General features: G+C 41.4%; 1 protein-coding gene and 1 long non-coding RNA gene across 2 annotated transcripts in view; one reads left to right on the top strand and one right to left on the bottom strand.

Moving 5' to 3' along the window:
- Window positions 1–8,777, bottom strand: part of mmp17a (matrix metallopeptidase 17a) — a 140,879-nt gene extending 132,102 nt beyond the window's left edge. Inside the window, exon 1 of the mRNA XM_033645963.2 lies at window positions 8,278–8,777. Coding sequence (XP_033501854.1) covers window positions 8,278–8,415 — 138 coding nt within the window. The 5' untranslated portion in view covers window positions 8,416–8,777. The remainder of the gene's footprint in view (window positions 1–8,277) is intronic.
- LOC117269151 (uncharacterized) overlaps window positions 8,757–22,251 on the top strand; it is a 39,371-nt gene continuing 25,876 nt past the window's right edge. Inside the window, exon 1 of the long non-coding RNA XR_004502708.2 lies at window positions 8,757–8,887. This is a non-coding gene — a long non-coding RNA (uncharacterized LOC117269151). The remainder of the gene's footprint in view (window positions 8,888–22,251) is intronic.

Raw genomic sequence — 22,251 nt, 5'->3', positions numbered from 1 at the left:
ATCAACAATTCAGTATCGCTGATGCAAAGTGAAAACATTGTCGTATTAAAGATACACCTTTTTCTAAAATTTTCCATTGCTCGTCTGTGTCACCGGCTGCTAGTGTGAGGCAGATAATGGCAAGCAGCCAAAAAGAATATGACAAGGATATTTGCTTCCCTTTCAGGAGTAAATCCGCACTGTGGAGATATTTTCTAGGAAAGAGACAGGTCAACAGACAAAGCACATGCCATATGCAAACAATGTCTTAATGAGGTAAAAAATGAGGCAAGAAAAATGAGGATCCTGGCCGGTATCTCACTCCATTACCTTGTTCTCACTGCAATGATATTAGCTGCTCTGTTTCAACAATTTTTACAATTATTTATGTAGGGTTTTTTGTCTTTTATGGCCAAAAGCAAACAAGAAAGGGTTGGCAGCTTCTTCTGTCACTGCTTGTGTTAACTAGGCATATGATATTGTCTCATATCAATCGCTGGCCCCTGGATTGAAATTCAAATTGGAATTGGAATTCAGTTCAAAATTGTATCATTGCACACTTTATGATATCAGCTAGGGCTGCCCCCAAAAGTCGTCTAAACGTAGTCGAACAGAAAGGTTATTAGATGGCAAGATTCCATTGGTAGCTCAGTCGCACAAAAAAATAAACAAGCAAACGTGAAACTCTGTTAGGAGCTGCACCTTGTCAAAATAAATCAAAATCTGTATAACTGGACCATGTGGGACTTTAATTTGAAAGGACAGACACAGGAAGAAGCCACGCTCAGCAGTCAGACAGGAGTCACGTTACAAACCAATCACAGCCGACAGATATCTTTTCCTTCTTCTGTAAATATTCAGTCTGATAAATAGTTGATCATGTTAGTGCAGGGCTACCCAGAACTTTACATCTGTCCCACGGACGATAGGCCTACACACTTATAAACAGCGCCTGGAAGAAGATCAGCTCTGCACTCAGGATATCAGGTAAATAGGCTATGCTACAGTGCTTGTTAAGGGTCAGATGCAACCTGCCACCTGAAAAAACATGGCGCAGAAATGGCACAAGAGTGACACCCAGCCTCACATTTTCCTGGCAGTGTACGGCTCCTAATTTCCAGGGCTGGTACCTGCAGTTATTCCACAGGCTAGTTAATAACATGTCGGGCAGGAAATCCAAAGTGTGGCATCATTTTGAGAAGGTGAAGGACGAACCCAAGGTGATATGTGAACTCATCTTCATTGGTCGACTACAAACATGACGTATCATCTGAAACATGGAAGTAGCTACATGCCCATTAGCCACTTAGCACAATCATTACTGCTTTGTCGACAGCGTCATTAACAGGCGGCTCGCTCAGTGTGTGACGTGCACTTGTAGATAAAACATAGGCCTATATTAATGAAGGTTCATTAGTACGGTTTTGTATTTCTCTGTAATGTAGCACAGTGTTAACAATGTTACTGATACTATTCTTTCTCACACCTTCAACTCAAACCATTGCGTTGCCCCACCCAAAATATATATCATTTAATAATTAAATCAATGTCGTAAACACGCAGGCGACTAGTCAACTCATGGCCCTAAATGACAACTATTGGTCGGCTAGGAAAATTTTTAGTCGGGGGCAGCCCTTATATAAGCAAATACTGTATTGCTGTCCAAAGAATCAATATAGTACAACATAATGAAACTAGTGATTTTCATCTCCAACTTCTGCACTCTACTGCCCATGATCTCCAGACTGAGGGAGTCACATGTGTCCTCTAAACAGCAGGCACTAGGACACCCTTCCCCTGGAGCTTCAACAAAGACATCCTATTTTTGTGACTTCTCAAGAAGAATGAAGAGAAAGTCTGTATCCTATTTTTCTTGGGCAAAAATGGAAATATAAGGACCTGTCCTGAAACTGCAGACACAGTGCAAAGATCACTCACCCTGCTTACTCATAAGAAGTGGTCAAGCTGGGTTCAAAACGATAAACTTGAAAGGCACTTTCATGTCTTTATGGTTTCCAGGCACAGACAGTTCCTACACTTTGCCTTTTAGGGAGGACCTTAAAGGGTATGGAGAGTTATTTCTCAGATGCTTCCATTTTTCAAAGTGTGTGGACACAGTGAGAAATACACTGTGCCGGAGAATACACGTCTTCTTCTACCTGGACAAATTATCATCTTGTCACTGAAGCAGCTCTTTTTCTACAAGAAAGAAAGTGCAAACACTTCGTAGCCACCATGCAAATCTACAAGGTGTGCCTGGTGCAAAAATAGTGATGTTTGTTTGGGTACCAATATTTTCCTATGAATTAGTACCTGCAAATCGGGGCTTTCAGCAGATGATGTAGATATTTCTTGTCATAAAGTCAAAGTAATCTTCACAACTAGTTTCCTCAGCCGAAATATTCTCAAGAAAAAGGCTCAACATCAGGGACATAGTTACTTTCGTTGAATGAACTCTGTGACTCCTACCAAGAGGCATATTTATATCCATAATTTTTTTTATCATATCTAAGTCCACAGAACAAATGTAAACTTTCTCAGGCCTGTATCCATCAGTGTGTCGACAACGTTGCTTTGCATTTACTGGCACATGAAGCCGGACAGGACATCGCAGTCATCACAACATGAGTAATGGCCCTCAGACTACAGGCTGCACAGAAGCTGCAGAAGCAGCTGAGTGCTGAGTGTATCATACAGCTCTATCTAGAAATGTAGGGAAGCTTCCATCTTGAGTATTATTTTCTCTGCCAAGGTAAATGGAGGAAAATCGCTGCTGTTACCACAGCTTTTCATCTGGTGCTACCGCTGTGTTTGTAGTGCCATTGTTTACACAATTTTTTTCCAGAAAAGAGGAAAAAAAAAAGTTTGTGAAAGAAGTATAAAACTTTATACAAAAGCTGTTATCTTTGCCCAGTATGACGTGTCAGCTGAAGTGCTTTCATGTACTTTCATAACTGTGTTTTTACAGTTAGACTTCTTTTTCAGTATTCTTCAGTAAAATCAACTAGAAGAAAGGTATCAGAACATTGACACTGATTACCTGTCCATGGCTCGTCCATCGCAGGTCCAGCCGACTACAGACAGACACATTTTTTAATATTCACTTAAAGACTTAAATCAAAGTTTGGAGGGTATTTCAAATACACCCTTCTTCTGCAGCTCTTCCGTCTCTGTCCTAAGCCCCTACCATGGGCAAATACACGCAGTTCATCCAGCAACCCAGTGTTTCCTGTACACTGATCTATTAGCTAGGTAACCAACCCACGGTCCCATCACCTCACTCCCTGCCGCTGTAGACTGCTTCACCAGGAGGAGAGCATGCAGCAGCTCTATACCATCAGTTGGCAACTGTAGCAGCTCGAATTTGGCCAGTGCAAACCCCACAGCGCTGGGTGTCACAGCAGGGTACTGACCAGTGGCAGTGCCAGGTCTCAGTAGCAGATAGTTTGCTGACTGAGTGGGGAATTGGGGCCGTCCATTCCCCCAAAGCTGGGGTTTGTGGTGGCTGGATTGCTGTGGCCACTGACTGCTGTCTTCCTCGCAATGTGGTCTGTAGTGGTGGGGAGTGGGGACACACTGTGATTCAAGGTTCTAGCTAGCGTTAGCTACATACACTACAGTCCTGGTTAGAAGAAGGCTAAACTATTAGCAACATTTCTGACTCTGCTTTTGATTGGCCAGCTAACCTTTTGGGTTGCTCTGCAGTGTAGGCAGTTGTTGCCAATACTGGGATAGCTACTTTCTCTGAAGGATTCTCCACTAGCCAGCCTTCCACCAAATAGACATCCATGCACATCTGCATTTGTAGAGTGGCCAACAGGAATGCCCTCCCTCTGAAATGATCTGTGACTGGCTCCCATCATGACTATTTTTTGTTTATCAGACCACAAATGAGGCAAAAATTAGCTAGGCAGCCAGCTCATGGTCCCATCACCTCGCTCCCTGCCGCTGCGGACTGCTTCGCCAGGAGGGGAGCATGCAGCGACTCCACACCTTCTGTCTGCAACGGTAGCAGCTCGAATTTGGGCAACACAGACTCCCCAGCGCCTGGTGTCACAGCAGGCTTCTGGGCAAGGGGCAGTGCCAGGTCTTGGCGGCAGAAAGTTTGCTGATTGAGTGGGGTGTCGGGGCTGTCTGGTTGCCAAGAGCCGGGTTGTTTGCGGTGGCTTGATTTGTGTTGCTGCAGCCACTAACTGAGGGTCCATCTCCAGAGCTGCTGCCTGCTCTCTTCCCCACAAGGTGGTCTGTAGTGGTGGGGAGTGAGGCGGAGAACACACTGTAATTCAAGGTTTTAGCTAACATTAGCTACATAAAGATGAACATGAAGCAAGCCCATGGTCTAATCACCTCACTCCTTGCCGCTGTGGTCTATTTAGCAAGGAGCGGAGCATGAAGCAGCCCCGCATCTTCAGTCGGCAACTGTAGCGGCAGTGCCAGGTCTCAGCAGCAGATAGTTTTCTGATTGAGTGGGGAGTCGGAGCAGTCCGGTCCCCTGGACCTGGGGTTTTGTGGTTTCTGTGGCTACTGACTGGGGGTCCATCTCTGGAACTGCTGCCTGCTCTCTTCCCAGCGAGGTGGTCTGTAGTGGCGGGGAGTGAGGCGGAGGACACACTGTGAGTCAAGGTTCTAGCTAACGTTAGCTATGTAAATATGAACACTGTGAGCCTTTGGTTCCGGTTATCAGAAAGCTAAACTATTAGCAACCTTACCATCCATCTCTGAAACACTGCCATCAGACTCTCTTTTAGACTCTAATTTAGGCTAACTTTTTGGGTTGCTTTGCAGTGTAGGCAGTTGTTGCCAATGCTGGAAGTAGGCTTGGGCGATTGGACGAATATATCGCCAATCGCCCATCAGCTGAGTCCATCACGGTTGGTTTCATTTTTGGCGATTTTTTTGGGCGATTTTTGTCATTTTATTTTGCTACATTAATGGTCTGTCTCCACAGAATTAAACTCGGTACATATAGTCCATAATAACTATGTAGAGCACAATTCAAGTGTGTGCGTATTGGAACAGGCAGCTTCACACTGATTTCCGACGAGTCTTTCACAAAACACGTCAGTGATGGCGGAGCTGAAAGTTACGGCCGGGGTCCACCGGCAACGGGAGCGGTGCGACACGTCTGCAACGCGAGTCCCGTAGCAGCTCGCCCCCGTTAATCAATTACAGCGGCTGCACCGACAACGGGAGCGGCGCGACAACTCTCTATTTTAGGAGGCTCTTCTATTTTTGTCGCGTTACGCTCCCTTACGCGACCCTCCAGCAGATAAAAACTACATGAAATAGTGTGCTAAGCGAGCACAGTGTGTTTTTAAATGAATATGAATATCTGATATATGAATATTATCAGAGGTGATATGTGATGATTTTCATTTTCATTCATTTACCCATGTTTATCCATGACATTGTGTAAATGTCCGTGGCGGACATTTGAAAGCGAGTAGATGACAAACAGTACAGTAAACTTGTAGATTACTCAAATATATGTAATAACTTAGGTGGGAAATGCTGTAACTATCATGGCTCAGCAAACGGTAAACAAGACGCTTGACGTGATGCTTACGTTTGCAGCCGGTGGAACCCGGCCGTAACGTGAATTCATATGCGCATATGGTTCTCCGCCACTGAATCAGCCTTTCACCGAAGGGACGTTCACGCACATCTGCATTTGTGGAGCAGCCAATAGGAACGCCCTCTCTTTGATATAACCTGTGACTGGCCAAAGTCTCCCGTCATGACCTAGATTTTCTAAAGCCTGAAAACTGAGTCAAGGAGTTACAGGAGTCTAGTTTTCTCTCAGTGCACTTGTATTACAATATGGTCAAATTTTATTATGTGATTTTTGCCCGATGACGGTACAGTAAAACTGTTTACCCAAGCTTTATTGATAATCCTGAACTTAACCCCTCTGCTTTACAACTTATTTGAGAGAGAGAAAAACAGATACACAAGAGATGTTTTCACTGATAGAAAATGATGAGCTCCCATGATATTTTTCTCTTACTAATTCACAAATGCTGAGACGAAGCAGGAAACTAGGGCTATTGTGAAAAGCGATAAAGCATTGAATGATGTTGCAACTGGAAAACAAAACGAGACAAGAAGGTCAAGGGTGGGAGGGCCATTCTGTTAATGTACCGGCTTTTTCAAGGCTTTGGCTTTTTGTGGCTGAAGCACACAGCAAGACAGAAGAGTGTACAGGTTGTAATGAAAATCCTGTCAGGTGTGGCCAAACTGACCTTTTGGAAAAACAGAAAAAATGGATTCAGAGTGAACGAGCAACAGACCATGTCCTGATGTCAGGGTTGTTGGCATCTGCCTCAGCAGTGAGTCTGGGTATTTCACACTGATAGGAAACGTGGTTAACATCAGCTTACTGGGCGTAGCGTGTGTCCTGTTGTCTCTTAAGAACAATTTCTTACATTATGTAATTTCTTTGCACAATATGTTAGCCTACACAGTATTTGATTATATTAAATTATTCTAGTATCACCCACACAGTCTAACCTAGATCAAAAATTATGATCTCAAAACTAAAGTGTCTGTTGAATTAGTTAAAAAGTCAATAAACTTTTCCCATCCATTTAAATAACCTTTGTTATTTGTATAATATCCTTCCGAAATAAACTGGTATTTGATAGAGTTAAACTAACAGTATAAATCTTTGTTTCTGTAACATCCTCCAACGAGAAGAGATCTAGCTCCAGGTGTAAACTCATCAATTAACCTCACCCCAAAATACAGATATGACAGTACTGAAAAAGACGGACTGTTGACGCAGGTTCTGAACCACGAAACCGGCATTCATCTGATTCTCTAATACCCCGTGTTCAGCATTTTTTCAGAAGCAAAAGTACTTGGTAAATGAATCAACAGTTGTTATATATATCAAACAAAAGTGAGTCTGGGTATTTCACACTGATAGAAAATGTGGTCAACGTAAGCTTACTGAGCGAAGTGTGTGTGCTGTTGTCTCTTAAAAACAATCTCTAACATTATGTAACTTCTGTACACAATAATGTAATAATGTGCCTACAAACTATTTGATTATATTGAAATCCTCCTTGTATCGCCCACACAGTCTAAACTAGATCAAAAATTATAACCTCAAAACTAAATTGTCTGTTGTGTTAGTTGAAAAAAGTCAAAAAGGTGGACGAATAAACCTGAAGCCAAAAACAAGCAAAGCAATAGAAAGTGATCTATTTTGGTGCAAGTCTTTGTAGAGGAAAAACTTAATCCCCCAAGCGTGGGTTTCAGACAGAAGAAGAGTTTGAAGCGAGACAGAAGTTTGGGATGAGCAGCAACAAAAAACTGCCCCGAGGAGTGAAATAGTAGAAAGATGCAGCTTTAATGAAGACGAAATTATGAAGATGATAATCAGTTTTTGAAAGCAGAGAACTTTGAAGAATCTCATAATGTACATGCAGCTTTGTGTTTCATCCCATTTGCAGGTGCCTTGCTCCCTTAACCCCAGCTTGTGTGCTGCACATGCTGTAGAACTCTGATGATGTATATCCATGTGACTTCCTCCATTACTCATGCAAAACATATACATTGAATTTAAGATATCACTGTTAATTAAACATGTGGTCCTTTAAGGGAATAGCTTCTTCATTAATGGTGCTGTCTGTTTCACTGAGCTCCAATCTGCTCCACCAGACTACAGTATAAGATCCTGTATTTTAATCACAGCAGTCCCCTGAACTTGGCTTCGGGTCTTATACAGGCGTGACTGAGACAAGCCCAGATAAAACAACCTATAGCTGAATGTCTCATGGATTCAATCGTTCCCAGTGAGCTCCAGTTATCATATTAGCACTGAATATGTGCTGTCAGCATACTATAAAGAGGTGGATATGACGCCTAGGCTAATCCCTTCACATGCATGTATTTATTTCTTGCAGGATTTTTTTTATATATGTGCGTTTAAAATGTATATTTGTAAAAGGGAGGATGTCTAATTAGGTAGATAAAGTTGCTGTGCACATTTTCATTTCTCATCATGCAGTGTGCACCGTCCCTCTGCTTCGTGCATTGGACTGCAGAGCGCTGTTAAAATTCAGAGCAAGTATTCAGAGGAGACAGCACTTGCTCTTTCCTGGACGTTCAAGAGTAGCCCAAGTGGGAAAGGAGAGGAAGAAGCTGCCACCCCACGGCCCCACACTGTGGCAGGGTATGATAGAAAAATAAATAAATAAACACAGCACCCTGTGTTCACTGAAGCAAGCAGGTAGAAGAACTTCCCACCCCTTCACCCTGCTTATAAGTAGGTAAAATAGGTGTCAAACTTACCACCCCCATGTCCAGCTGCTCGGTAGTCTGAGACGGAGCCGCTCCAGTCAGAGGTAAAAGCCACAGTATCGGCACCAGCAGCAGCATCTCCGGTGAAGTATTCCTCATCCACTTGTGAAGAGCCAGAGAAATCATCATGCCCTATGACAGGCTGATCCTGCAGGGCTCAGACACCGACCCCGACAGCCGCATCCACGGGATAAATCACACGCCGACACTCGGGTTAAATTCTGCCCCAGTAAGTCTACCTGACTGTTGAGCGCAAACACATAAAACACATTAAAACCGGCGCTGGTAAAAACACTTAAGAGCATTAGAGCAGTTTATGTCCCGCAAACTGCGCTCCTAACTAACACCTAAGTGCTCATGAGCACAGATAAGCTGCGTATTGTTGTGTTGGTCTCAAGTCCAGCAGAGGTAATATCCCTGGAGCATGAGGCGCGAGCTCCCCTCTCTCTCCTCGTAGCGTCTCGAGCGCTGGAAAATGAAAGCAGCTGCGTGCGGTTGTGTCGCGAGCAGCGGAGATCAACCTCAAGTCAGCCACAATAACCTATCACACTTCCGGGCACAATTCCCAAAATAAAACAGTCACTGCTGAATTTTTAAAAAGGTAAGTAGTCCAATAAATTACACATACGTAATTTTATTTATCTATTTACTTAATTGTTTTATTTATTTTATTAGGGGTTTAAGTTCCTCAATCTAAAACATTTAGGATTATTTTTTGCGTAAATGTGTGTGTAGCCTTCAAATATTTATATAATCATACAGGTACATTTTACATTTTCTATTTTTCTGTTTTTAGCGATGTTTATATACTGTATATAGGCTACTTTATATATTAATATATGCATGTACTTCCTTTTACGTTTTAAAAATATTTATTTTATTTCATTTTATTTTATTTTGTTTAATTTTATTAGGAGGTGTAAGTCTCTACATGTAAACATTTAGGATTAAAATAATAAGCACGATTGATGACTTTGGTGGCCGTGTAATTTAAAGTCAGTTTGTGCTGAAATCAATAAATTATTAATGGAAAATAGTTAATTGCAGTTTTCAGAGCTGTTGATTTTTTTTTTTTTTTTAATTATTTATGAATTTTTGTGTAAATGTGTGTGAACATATATTTAAATAATCATACAGGTACATTTTATGTTGTATATTTTTATATTTTTTGGGATGCTTATATATATATAGGCTACTTTATATATTTTGGCTATATATGTATATACTTCCATATAGGCTACTTAAAAATATATTTTAATTTATTTTATTTTATTTTATTAGGGGGTTTAAGTCCCAAAATCTAAAAACATTTAAGGCTAAAATAATAAGCACAGTTGATGACTTTGGTTGCAGTGTAATTGAGATTCAATTTGTGCTTAAATTATTGATGAAAAATAATTAACTGCAGTTTTTTGAGCTGTTGAATTTATTTTTATTTATTTTTTTTTTTTTATTTTATTTCTATTTTTTTATATAAGCCACACTGGACATTACAATCTGTGGATTTTCTATCTTTATTATACATTACACATAGTTTTTTATGGCTTTATTAGTACAATTTAGTTTCTTTTAGTAATTTATGTTTAGATGTGATCTGTCCTTGTGTTTGATTGTGAGCCTAGCTGGCGTATAAAGTCATCTCCTGTAAGGATCAAAATAGTATAACAATGACAATAACTACAGTAAGTCATATTTGTACAAAACATTTGCTGAGTGAAGTAGTATAAATCAGGCTATTTGCAGCTTCTCACAGTTTTACACCACTCTTAAATTAAGTAGGCTTCATTAGGTTAGTTGGTTTTACATATATATATAAACAAATTTAAAGCATCACTCCAGAGCTGTGATAACTTGTGAAAGACATTAATCTACTTTCAACATTTTATAGACTACATTTTTTTAATTAATTAAACAGTCAACTTCAATTAGATTAATTTAATTGTTTAAATAGTCTGTCAAATCAAAAAAAAAAAACAAAAAGGATTAATTATTAAAGTAATAATTTGTTAAAGTTCACAAGGAACTTTGGGTAAACTGATGTTTTAGATACAGCCAGCACATAGATATATACAGACTACACTTTTTTTTTTTATCATGACCACAAACATAGTGATGTGAAAAACAAATAGTGAATACACCATGCAGTTTGTTCATTTGTTTGCTTATTCATCCCCTACACTGAATAATAGCCACATTTACATGATCTCACAGGATATGTCAATTTTAGCTTGTGCTTTTATTTTGAAGTCCAATGTCCAAACTTCCAGTGGGCTACTTGTCAGTTTTTTTCTGGCTTTATTTAAACAGCTGTTTGAGAATTTGAAGTGGGCTTGAGGCGCCTTCTATTTAATCTCCAGGTCCTTTACTCAGGATTTATCTGAAAGATAAAACAGTTCATGTCCTAAGGTGATAATGACAGGGATGGCCATGTTGTTACAGTAGTAATGTTAGATAACACAATGCTGTAAAATAGACACATCAATGAGTAATAGCTGTTGCTACTGCTGGCAATAAAATTGGTATCATAATACAAATTAGAATTTTAATTCCCCTCAGAGACAAACAGAGTTGCTCAGTGGTGGAGTTTTGTTGCCTGCATGGTTATAACTCACTGATGAGGATGATTGCTGAGCCCAAGGTTAAATAAACATCATAAAATACTCATTTAAAATAAATGAAGTCAAATTAAAAGTCTAAAGTTGGGAGCGCTTGAACAACAAGCGATAACATTTTATTTATTTCAGTTAGAAACAAAGAAGATGATGATGAGCAAGATCCTTCAACTGGAGGAACCAAGTTCAAGCCCCCAATATGGCAATTATCCACCCTTATGAAATGTCCTCAAGCCAGCTTCTGAATTCCTTATTAGTTCTAGCAGTGTTGACCTGTAGATGACCCTGCACCGCTGCACTCAGACCTCCCTGTGGAGGGTGCGCGCAAAAAGAACATTTTCCGATAGGAATTTTAAACAGTGAAGTATTATTGTTAGCCCAGTGGAGAATCACCGATAACCGCCTCCACAACATCAAGGTGAATTATCCATTTAGGTGTTGAATCATATTGCAAATGCACGCACACACCTCGTTGCCCACCCACACGCAGGCACCCACATGCGAGCATCTTAACTATTCTGTGTCTACTTTGACAGACAGTCTCCTTAACCTTAGTGCACTGTCACTAATGATTCACAGCTCGCCTTTATTGTACCACAGCCTCATGACTCGACTGCAAAGAAATGTATAATGAGTGCATGGGCACGGGCACCCACGTACACAAATTAAGCTTATCCAGTTGATCTACCGCTAGAACTACTACATTTCCATTTCAAATAGTTTGCTATGTAATATTTAATGGTTATATCCTCATTCTCCAAAGGTAGCTCTAGACAACTGGTGCTACATGATGCGGCTGTTTGTGCCATTAGCCCCAGACTGTGCTGGGAAACACCGAGAAACGAATTGACACCCAATTAAATCCATATATCAGTAGCTAAGCTCTCTTCTTAAAGTGAAGAAAGTGCACATGTCTCTGAAATGCAGATATTTTGTACCCCTCATTACACTTCCATATCCACCATATTTTAGAAAACATAACAGAAAGCCACCGAAATTGATGAACTACAGAGATAATGTGTGTGAAAGCATTACAGTGAGGGAAACACTGGCAGTTAATGCATAATACAACTCTGTCAGCCCACTCTGTGCTTCCTCAGAGGAGAGACTAATGAATTTATGTATGAATTTTATGTTAATAATTATCAGCATTCACCGGCTAATCCGGGAACATTTTATGATCAATCAACTGATCAATCAGTCAATCAATCCGTAAAAGGCCGTACATGCTTCCTTGGCTGGTTCCATTATTCGGACCCATTACGGCAGTCGTTCATCACTGGTCGAGAAGAGCAATGACATGAAAAATATGTTTTCTGCTCAGCAGCATTAAGCTGTGTTGTCTTAGTGCTGAAGGCTTAAAACTTCTCAAGTTTACTGCCTCCAGTCTCGCTTCGACTTGTCGTATAGCCACAACAAAATGATAATTGTTACATCTGAATATTGTGTCTCACAGCATGTCTGCTGGCAACAAGGAGCTTCATTCAGTTTTATATTAACAGAAGGTTAAAACATCCATTTACTCATCTCAGTCTGCCGTGCACATTTTACCTGAAGTGCTTCCCCGCCTTAAGAGTATTTTCCGGAGAAATTTACCTAATCTTCTGTGGTCACATCGTATAATTACAGGAAAGACCATCTCCCAGTGTGGACATGGAGTGAATTGAGTTTGTTGGCTGCTATTGTAACACATGCATTTTAATATTTATCGTAGTGTCTTGTGCCAATTTGGCTGCAGACCTCCTGCACTGCTGAGGTTAAAACCCTAAAGCTAAATGAAAATTGTCTTTCTGTGTCATCGAATCATGCGATGTAGTATCATAGAGGAGTGATGTTGATGTTTTTGTGTGGCTCAGTGAGATGTTGTTTGATTATGGAGACAATGCTTGCAGTTGTTAATAACATAATTCACACTTAATGTTTTTTGCATTGACACCGTTAGCTCTACTTAATGGGCTTTCCCATCAGTCAAGTTAACATTGTGGTGATAAAAACCAACATGGCATTCATTATTCTTTTTGTCTTATCTACACTGTGTGTGTGTGTGTGTGTGTGTGTGTGTGTGTGTGTGTGTGTGTTCTACTTTCAACTGTGGTGTGCTGTTGAATTATAATTTTTTGTTATACATGCTGCGCAATCTTAGAAACTTTTTGGCATTATCAAAGTTGAAATCCAAATCTGCAATTAAATATGCTGTGTGCAAAGCTTGTTTCATTTTCATTAACTTTCTCCTGCAGATGGTATTTATGTTAATATTAATAGGTCATAAAATAAAGAAGTATTCAAAACAGATTCAGTAGGCATAAGTAATAAAGTTAGAAACAGTAACTTTAAAAAACCTGGATCATTTTAAAGGCATGGTTTTTAACTGGAGCCGCAAGAATTTGAACCAGCACTGGCTTCCTGTCGGCGAGCACGACCAAGCTAACTTGACTTACTTGACTTAAACCCTTTTGCTCCTTGGGGAGCAAAGGTCATTCATGAACTTTCTCTAGCTGGTTCGGTGTTGGGCGATCTTCTCTGCTTCCTTCCAGGATGTTCTTGATTCCTTGACCTTCTCCAGGTGTTCTTTGGTCTTCCCGGCTTTCTTTTCCCCTGTGGATTCCAGGATAAGGACTGTCTGGTCGTGTCCTGTCTTAGTCGCCCAATCCAGCCCCATTTCCTGCATTTGACTTGTGCTTCAAGTGGTTCTTGTTGTGTGGTTTGCCAGAGCTCTCCTAAACTAGGTGGACCAATCATTCGCTTAGTGGATTACAGAAACGACCAAGCTAAGTGTACCAGGAATTGCTCTCTGGGCCTCTGTAGTGGTGGTTGGGAACTTTATCCTTGAACCACCTGTTCACTCAGTGGAAGGCGACTCAGAAAGTAGAGACTGGTTTGGATATAAGATCACAGATTTGGCTTTAAGACATGGAGACTGTTCCAAAGATTAGAGGCTCTAAATGTAAATGCAAGCTGGTCTCACTCTGAAGTCGTCGAAATCCGGCGCTTGGGCAGTGACTTGCGGCGTCAGACACTGACAAAAAAAAGCCATCCTCAAACGTCGGCATGATAAGCGGTCAGTCGCCGTTACAGTTTAATGGTGCTCTGCGGCGTCAAGGGGTAGTGCAGTGGGACAAGAACGAAAGTTACAGCTGGGAGAGCGGTGTTGGCATCCCATAAGATTCTAAAGCCAAACCCAGTTCTTTTTTCCTAAATATATATATAAACGGTAAATTTCCTGTGAAAACGGAAGTGTATGTTGAAAGAAGACAATGCGCATGTCACAGGCAGAACTTGACAAGGTGTCCTGGAACGTCAACAACCAATGCACCTAGGGAACCTTGCACACTGTATCTGGATGTGGAAAGTCCATGACCGAACGTCAATATGTGACGAGGTCAGAGTGAGAATGTGTTGGTAAATGCTCTATTGCTCATTTGAGAAAAGACAGGAAGAATTATGGACAGATCCAACATGTTGGATCCGACAGGAAGAATTATGGACAGATCCAACATGTTGGGAGGATCCTAAATGCAGCAGTTTGATATCTGTTAACAGAAAAACCACAAAGCTTATCGTCTGTATTTTCACTTTACCAAAAGCACAGCTCAGGGATGTTTACAGTGATCAACATGACTGAAAAGCATCTTCGACCTAATGGGTCAGGTTATCTAAAACGTGTCTCAGCTTTTCTAGTCATTTGTCAGTTCTTTTGAAATTACACTATGCCATAACCCACACTTTGTGATATCTCTGGTGAATATACTCAGACTCAGTCTTACAGTAACTGTCATAAGCTCTGAAGCATCTCTTTCCAGGTGACTGTGCAGCAGCTCACACAGAGGCACTGATGACTTCAACTTTGAGAAAAAACTTTTTTGTCCCCAGAAAGGTGTTAAAGGGATTCTTCAGATCTTTGAAAAAAAAGGTTGTATGAGGTACTTTTCCATAGTCAGTATATTACATACAGAAGATGTCAGCCAGTACGCCTCAAGGTTGGAGAAGCAGCAAGAGAATCGCTATGGAAGCTAAACAATGTACAACTGTGGATAGAAGGCAGCAGCAAAATGGATACCAGCCACCAAAAAAAAAGTCCCAGCTAAAAAAATCTGTAATAGTTTAGGTGTATGGTACATTGAGAGGGCAACACTGGGTAGCAGTGGTTAGCATTGTCGCCTCACAGCAAGAGCATTTCTGGTGGAGGGTGGAGGGCTCGAACCCTGGGATGTACTCCACAGTCCAAAGACATGCAGGTTAACAGGTGACTCTAAATTGTCCATAGGTGTGAATGTGAGTGTGAATGGTTGTCAGTCTCTATGTGTCAGCCCTGTGATAGTCTGGCGACCTGTCCGGGGTGTACCCTGCCTCTCGCCCAGCTTCAGTTCCCCATGGAAAATCACTGTCTGATGGCAAGGTTAAGTGCTGAAAAAAATATTCTCAATATACTGTCTCATTTATGTGATTTTTTTTTTAGGTGGGACTTTTTTAAGACAGTTAAAATATGTTTCATTGCTGCCCCCTCCACAGCTTCCTTCCATCTATTGTATACACTGACTATGGATAAGCATCTCATTTAACCCCACCTCGAAAGATGTGAGCTATCCCGTTCTATCTCTGTTTCTAATAACATTGTGCACGATGTGGCAGATGAAGCTGCAACTGACTTACACTTTTTCTTTGTCACATCTTAGAATAGAACAAATTTGACTTTCTTCTCACCTACATGAGAAACAGTGAGTAAACATCATGTATACTACTCAGAATACAGCATAGTGCACATGCATACACACTGGTAGAGTTCCTCGAGTATGTTGTGAAAAATCCCCCCCTTCACACCATGTCATTCACCAAGTCTGACACTCCAAAATCGACTGGAAGCTCACCTCAGATCTCCTGCCATAAAAGACCACGTCAATCACGAATGAGTGCCACGAGGTTCAAAGCAAAAAAAAAAAAAAGTCATTTTGTTTGTTTGTTTTTTTATTCATTTATGCAGATGGAAGACAGGATTTATTAAAAGGCTTCTCCCACACTGATCCTCAGAGACCAAGTCAACTCTTTTTCAACTTTTGTTTTCATTTTTGTCACATTTCTGAGCACATTCTGCTCCATTCACATTCACGCTGCTGCGGCAGCACAGAGACAAAAAAAAATACATATTATTCTTATACCAAAAAGAGTCTTCTTGGGTTGTTTAAAATGCAGTTTTCCCACTGTCCTCTACAGGAAGTGAACAGGGCATGCAAGAAAAAAAAAAAAAAAATCACCCATGTATGCAGAACGCAGAGAAACACCCCAGAGAGGTCAGTGGTCTATCGTGGGTCGAGAGAACTTTTTTTGCAATAAATGCAAATCCAGCATCTGTCTCCTTGAAGAAGTTTCGAATGTGAAAAAGTTTACTTAGTTTTCCATTCTGCAACTGTATCTCTGGAAAAATGGTTTGGTTTTACAGTTAAAGCAGCTCTGAATCATTATTAACAGATATGTGATAAATGTTCTACGCTGAAAGACCAAATCAGTATCTATCAACCAAAAACTATTACTGCATGTGCTAAGAATCTGCTTTGTACGTGTATGACTTACAGTAGTCAGTACCTGTTTTGTAGTCATAAAAATGTCTCTATTCAGACAGCGAAGCGAGAATTATGCAGGGCCAGAGAAGTGCCACTTCACTATGTGGAGTGCTACACTCCTCTTACCATGAGAGCCTCATTTTAAAAGCCGCTCTAGAGCTACATTCCACAATGCGATTGTTTTACATGTGTTATAGTGACAGGAGTGTGTGTTTACAGTATGTGTGTTGCCACAATAAGTTTTCAGCTACACTGAACTGCTGTAGCTGCTGTACAGCCATTACCATAATAATAAAGCACAGTCCTTCTTCTCAACGCCACCATAAAAGCTATCAGTTAGGGTATTTATCCCTTCATCTATATCCCTGTCCCCTGCAAATACCAGGGTATCCATCTAGTCCTGCACGAGGGTCATTTTTAAAATCTCCCCCTGCGGGATCAATAAAGTTTATGTTATATTTTATAAGGGGCAAACCTGTGAGGGTTTCTCATTACTCTAAAACAAAGACACTTTCATTAATAACTGCTTCTTTTCCAAAGATAAAGGACAGACCCATCAAAGTTTGAAGCACTTTGTCTGGGGAAATAAATATTTTAGTCAAGTTAGTCTGGAAGTTCCTTTATTAAAGTGATATCTTGGTGCTTAGAATAAATTAAAGGAGTAGTTCAGCATTTCTAGACTGACCTTTATTCAGAGTTGTGTCCCTATAGCATTTTTTCTCTCTGGTAGAAAAGCACTGGCAGCACTGAGTGTTTTTTTGATGCTCCTGAGTTTTGTTTCTATGACAACAACATTTACTAGCTAACTAACGTGACACTACATTAATAGAAGGTTGATTGCACAGCCAACAACAAGCTACGGTACTAAAAGCACAACACTCACCATCGTCCGGCTGCTCTGCTCCCACAAATGGATGTTTCCGTCTTTGTTGTGATAATTTCTGAGTGACAGCAAAGGAGCCACAGTGATGGCCTTTCTGTGCCTTTCGGAAAAGTTAAGAGGTTTTTACTTTCACTGAGGAAAGAGGCTGGCACTCAGAAAAAAAGCAATGTGCACAGATGAGTAAATCAATACCACTCTCATATCTCTCCGTTAAATTTAAAGCTGGGGCCAGGAGGAAGTTAGCTTAGCATAAGGACTGGATGCAGAAAACAGCTAGAACAGCAATAGCTTCCTAATTGCCACATTTTTTTGTTTAACATACTGAAAAATCTCATTTTCAATATCAATAAGTCATCACTGGGAGGTTACCAGCAACCAATGAGGAATCCAGGAATTCATCGCTTGCAGCATTTACAATTGCTTCCATTCTTGCTCAGTGGCCACTTGTGGTGTTGTAGCGAAAAAGTATTTTCTCCATAGGCCAACACTGTAAAAGAGACGTCTGGAAAACTGTTCACAGTACACCTCCAACTCCAAAAATTGTCAATTATGACTCATTCTAATATGAATTTTTGATCTATGGAGATTTTATTTTCGTAAAACTTTCCTCCAGCTGAGAAAAGCAATTTGAAAATCTGTGACATCATCACAATGTAAAGTCTATAAGTCGAGCGGGAATTAGCAGGTGGGGCCAACAGGTGGGACACTACTGCACATACTCAGGAGGCCACATATAGATTCATTCATTCATTCATTCATTTTCCATAACCACTTATCCTGTTAGGGGTGGCAGGGGGGCTGGAGCCTATCCCAGCTGACATTGAGCAAGAGGCGGGGTACACCCTGGACAGGTCACCAGACTATCACAGGGCTGACACATAGAGACAGACAACCATTCACACTCACATTCACACCTACGGACAATTTAGAGTCACCAATTAACCTGCATGTCTTTGGACTGTGGGAGGAAGCTGGAGTACCTGGAGAAAACCCAGGCTGACATGGAAAGAACTCCGCACAGAAGGGCTCCCCCACTCAGAGTGTTTCCTAGACTGTCCTGCAAAATATGCATAGGTTGTTTGTGCAAGCAGCAATTGCAACCCATGTTTCTGTTAATTGTTAAACAGCTACCTCTATTGGCCTTAGTAATTATGATAGGAGCAAGGAAGGAAGTCAGACAACATAGTATAAAGAGCAACAAAGTCTGCTTAGGGTGGAATTGAGGGGAGGTGGATGGTTCAAACAAACACAGGACTTTCATCCAGGAGACCTGTATCTGTGTATCATGTGAAACAGATAAACAATGTTGAGTTATTTTAACAACATAATATAGTATGTTGCAGTGTGTCACACGATGTATATGACTGGAATACAACATTTCTGAGGTGTTTAAGCTCCAGTTTGCTTTCTATACATTAGGGTGCTAATTTAGGAAACGCTCATGTGGTATTAGAGAGTAGGAATATACAACCTATGTGGTCATATACATTAGAGGCCTTTTCCCCCTGTTTTAAGTCTTTATGCTAAGCTAACCTAACTGTCTCCTGGCGCTAACTTTAAAATAGCATATTTCCTAAATCGTTACATTACTCCTTTTGGCATTTCTATAAAAAGCCATGCATAGGCGACACATAGGGTACACTACAAATGAAAACTTAAAGACCTGTGAGGTTACAGAGGATGTAAAACAAATAATGATATAGCATGTAAACATCAGAGAGGAGGACATGGGGTATCGCATGAAAAACGCATGAAAACTCAGAACACCCCCCCCCGTCCTCTAAAGATGGTGTCTGTTACTGTCAGTGTTGCAGCGGTTGAAGCGGTGAAAAGAGCCCCACACCTGCTCCCACCTTGTTACAGTGACTGCTCTAATAGAAAACGTGCTCTGTGTTAAGAACCTGTTCGTCTCATCGGTAGGACCTCAGCGTGAGCCATCAGTGAGGGCCATCAATGATTTAGATCAACAGCACTCTCCTCAGTCCTTAACAGGATCCGCAGGTGTGCTGGCACAGTCATTCATCACTGAAACATTATCAATTCTCCTCCAGTTTCCCACAGTGGCACAAGCAACAGCCCTTCACTCTCTCTCTGCTTCCCTAACAATGTGTAACATCTTTTTATCATTATACTCACTGCCTGGTAAGGCATTGTGCTGAGAAAAGTGTAATTAATGAGCTGTAATTAAAAGGATTTTTCTTTTGATAATGAGCCTTTTGGTTAGATTCTTGTCAGACTCAGATGGAGAATACTGGGCACATCGGGGCAATTTGCTTCTATTTTGTGTCTTTATAGAGTCAGGAAACATTAGGAGAGTGAGAGCTGAAAGACATCTGACAAAGGCGGGACATGAATTGGGGACATCAAGGTTACACACTAAGGATCCAAGGTTGCTCGGACACCCTGAGTGTGTGCTCAGACAGAAAGTGAAGTGAATTTTTGACTTTACATCATTTGTACAAATGTCACTGTTGAACCATTTGTTTTTGTAGTTGCCCAACAGTCAATGTCAGCCCGTTCCCAATTCCAATTCGTCAAATACTGCTACTTTGTCATTGACTTTGGTGCCAGACGTCGCCTAACCAAAAAGGCACCTTTCGTGGCGGTATGATACAACAGTGGGCAGCATCAGTTTATAATGCCACTGGATGGTGTCAGTTTGAAATGCTGCCGGTAACAACGTAATATCGGAGCTGGAAAGTCTCTATAGGGTAGTTGGGATGGGAGGTGGATAGGTCCAACAAACCCCACAATTTAACCCAGGAGCTTGCAGTTTGTTTCCCTTTTGACTGTTCAGCCGTACTTTAATGTTTTTTGCTAAACCTAACCACGTGCTTTTGTTGCACAAGGAAATTAACGTAAATACTAGGTGTTTTGCCGGCATTATAAGTTTATTTTGAAAAAGACTGTTTGCATCTAACGAGCAAAAAATGTACATTTCCCTCTGTGTGGAGTCTGCATGTTCTCCCTGTGTCAGCGTGGGTTTTCTCCAGGTACTCCAGCTTCCTCCCACAGTCCAAAGACATGCAGGTTAATTGGTGACTCTAAATTGTCCGTAGGTGTGAATGTGAGTGTGAATGGTTGTCTGTCTCTATGTGCCAGCCCTGTGATAGTCTGGCGACCACTCCAGCGTTTTCCCCCGCCTCTTGCCCAATAACAACTGGGATAGGCTCCAGCCCGCTCGCAACTCCTAACAGGATAAGTGGTAATGGAAAATGAATGACTGAAGTGTATTTTGAAAAGACACAATGCATGTAACAAGTGTAAATTGAGTGTAAATCAAGTGTCCCAAAAGTCACATCATAAGACAATGAAAAAATAAGACAGGTAGCTTTTGTGATACTGTCTACTGACATTTTTTTTCTCTTTTCTTTCGGTGGTAGGTTGTCTTTGCTGGTGCTTTGTTGTAATTTTCTCTGTACAATAAAGCCATCTTTTGTCCCACGCACGCTGACACACCAAGCCGACGGTCGGCCATCGACCAAAGTCAGGCTGTCGGTGAGCGTCTATCGGCCTAGTTTTTGCGGTGTGTCCTGCACCATCGGCACTTCGGCGTCAGCAGCTTTTCGGCCGATTGAGCATGTTGAATCGGCGGCGGAGCTTGTCAGTGAGAGAGATCACTCTGATTGGCTGTTCAGGTTTTATTTCCTCGCCCCTGTAGCAAGTGAATCTGCCTGTAGTGAAACCGGGGCTAACCGGTGCTTCCTCCTCAGGCTCCACTTCACTCAGCTGCCTGACAGATCGGCTGCTTCTACAAACTTTAACCTGAATAATAAACCGGAAGCTAGCTGGGAGCGGCTAGCAGAGCGCTAGCCGCAGCATGACCGGAGGGAAGCAGCCAGTTAGCCTCCGCTAGTCTCTGAGCTAGCCCTGGCTCTCCGTCTGGATCCAACCAGAGCACTGAGTCCCGGTTTATTATTCAGGTTAAAGTGGGAAGAAGCAGCGGGTTTATCGGACAGCTGAGTAAAGTGGAGCCTGCAGAGGAAACACCGGGACCGTGTGGATGTAATAGTCTGTGGAGGTGCTGCAGTGCTTGGCTGCACAGATAGGAAACCCCTCTGCTGTCAGGATGTATCACTCTCTCACTCCGCTCTCTCTCACGTAGGCGCAGAACGTACGTGCCACTTGGCCGTCGGATGTAGTCCATGTAGTGTGTTAAAATGCAAATGACACAGGGCGACGTGAGGCGACGTGAGGCGACGTAGATGACGCAACAGTTGGCTTTCGTCGCCGCTAGTTCTTTGATGTTGGTTTGTCGGTAAAATGTAATCATCCTTGTCTATCCATTTGTCTGTCCGTCTCGTCATCTGTCTGTCTGTCCGTCTGTCTGTCTGTTTTGTCTACCTATCTATCTGTCTGTTTATCTGTCTGTCTGCTGGTCTGTTTGTCAGTATATACAGTACAGGCCAAAAGTTTGGACACACCTTCTCATTCAATGTGTTTTCTTTATTTTCATGACTATTTACATTGTAGATTCTCACTGAAGGCATCAAAACTATGAATGAACACATGTGGAGTTATGTACTTAACAAAAAAAGGTGAAATAACTGAAAACATGTTTTATATTCTAGTTTCTTCAAAATAGCCACCCTTTGCTCTGATTACTGCTTTGCACACTCTTGGCATTCTCTCCATGAGCTTCAAGAGGTAGTCACCTGAAATGGTTTCCACTTCACAGGTGTGCCTTATCAGGGTTAATTAGTGGAATTTCTTGCTTTATCAATGGGGTTGGGACCATCAGTTGTGTTGTGCAGAAGTCAGGTTAATACACAGCCGACAGCCCTATTGGACAACTGTTAAAATTCATATTATGGCAAGAACCAATCAGCTAACTAAAGAAAAACGAGTGGCCATCATTACTTTAAGAAATGAAGGTCAGTCAGTCCGGAAAATTGCAAAAACTTTAAATGTGTCC

Source organism: Epinephelus lanceolatus, chromosome 19, assembly GCF_041903045.1.
Source record: "Epinephelus lanceolatus isolate andai-2023 chromosome 19, ASM4190304v1, whole genome shotgun sequence".
Lineage (NCBI taxonomy): Eukaryota > Metazoa > Chordata > Actinopteri > Perciformes > Serranidae > Epinephelus > Epinephelus lanceolatus.
The sequence above is the reverse complement of the archived record's forward strand: the minus strand, read 5'-3'. Positions and strand labels throughout refer to the sequence as shown.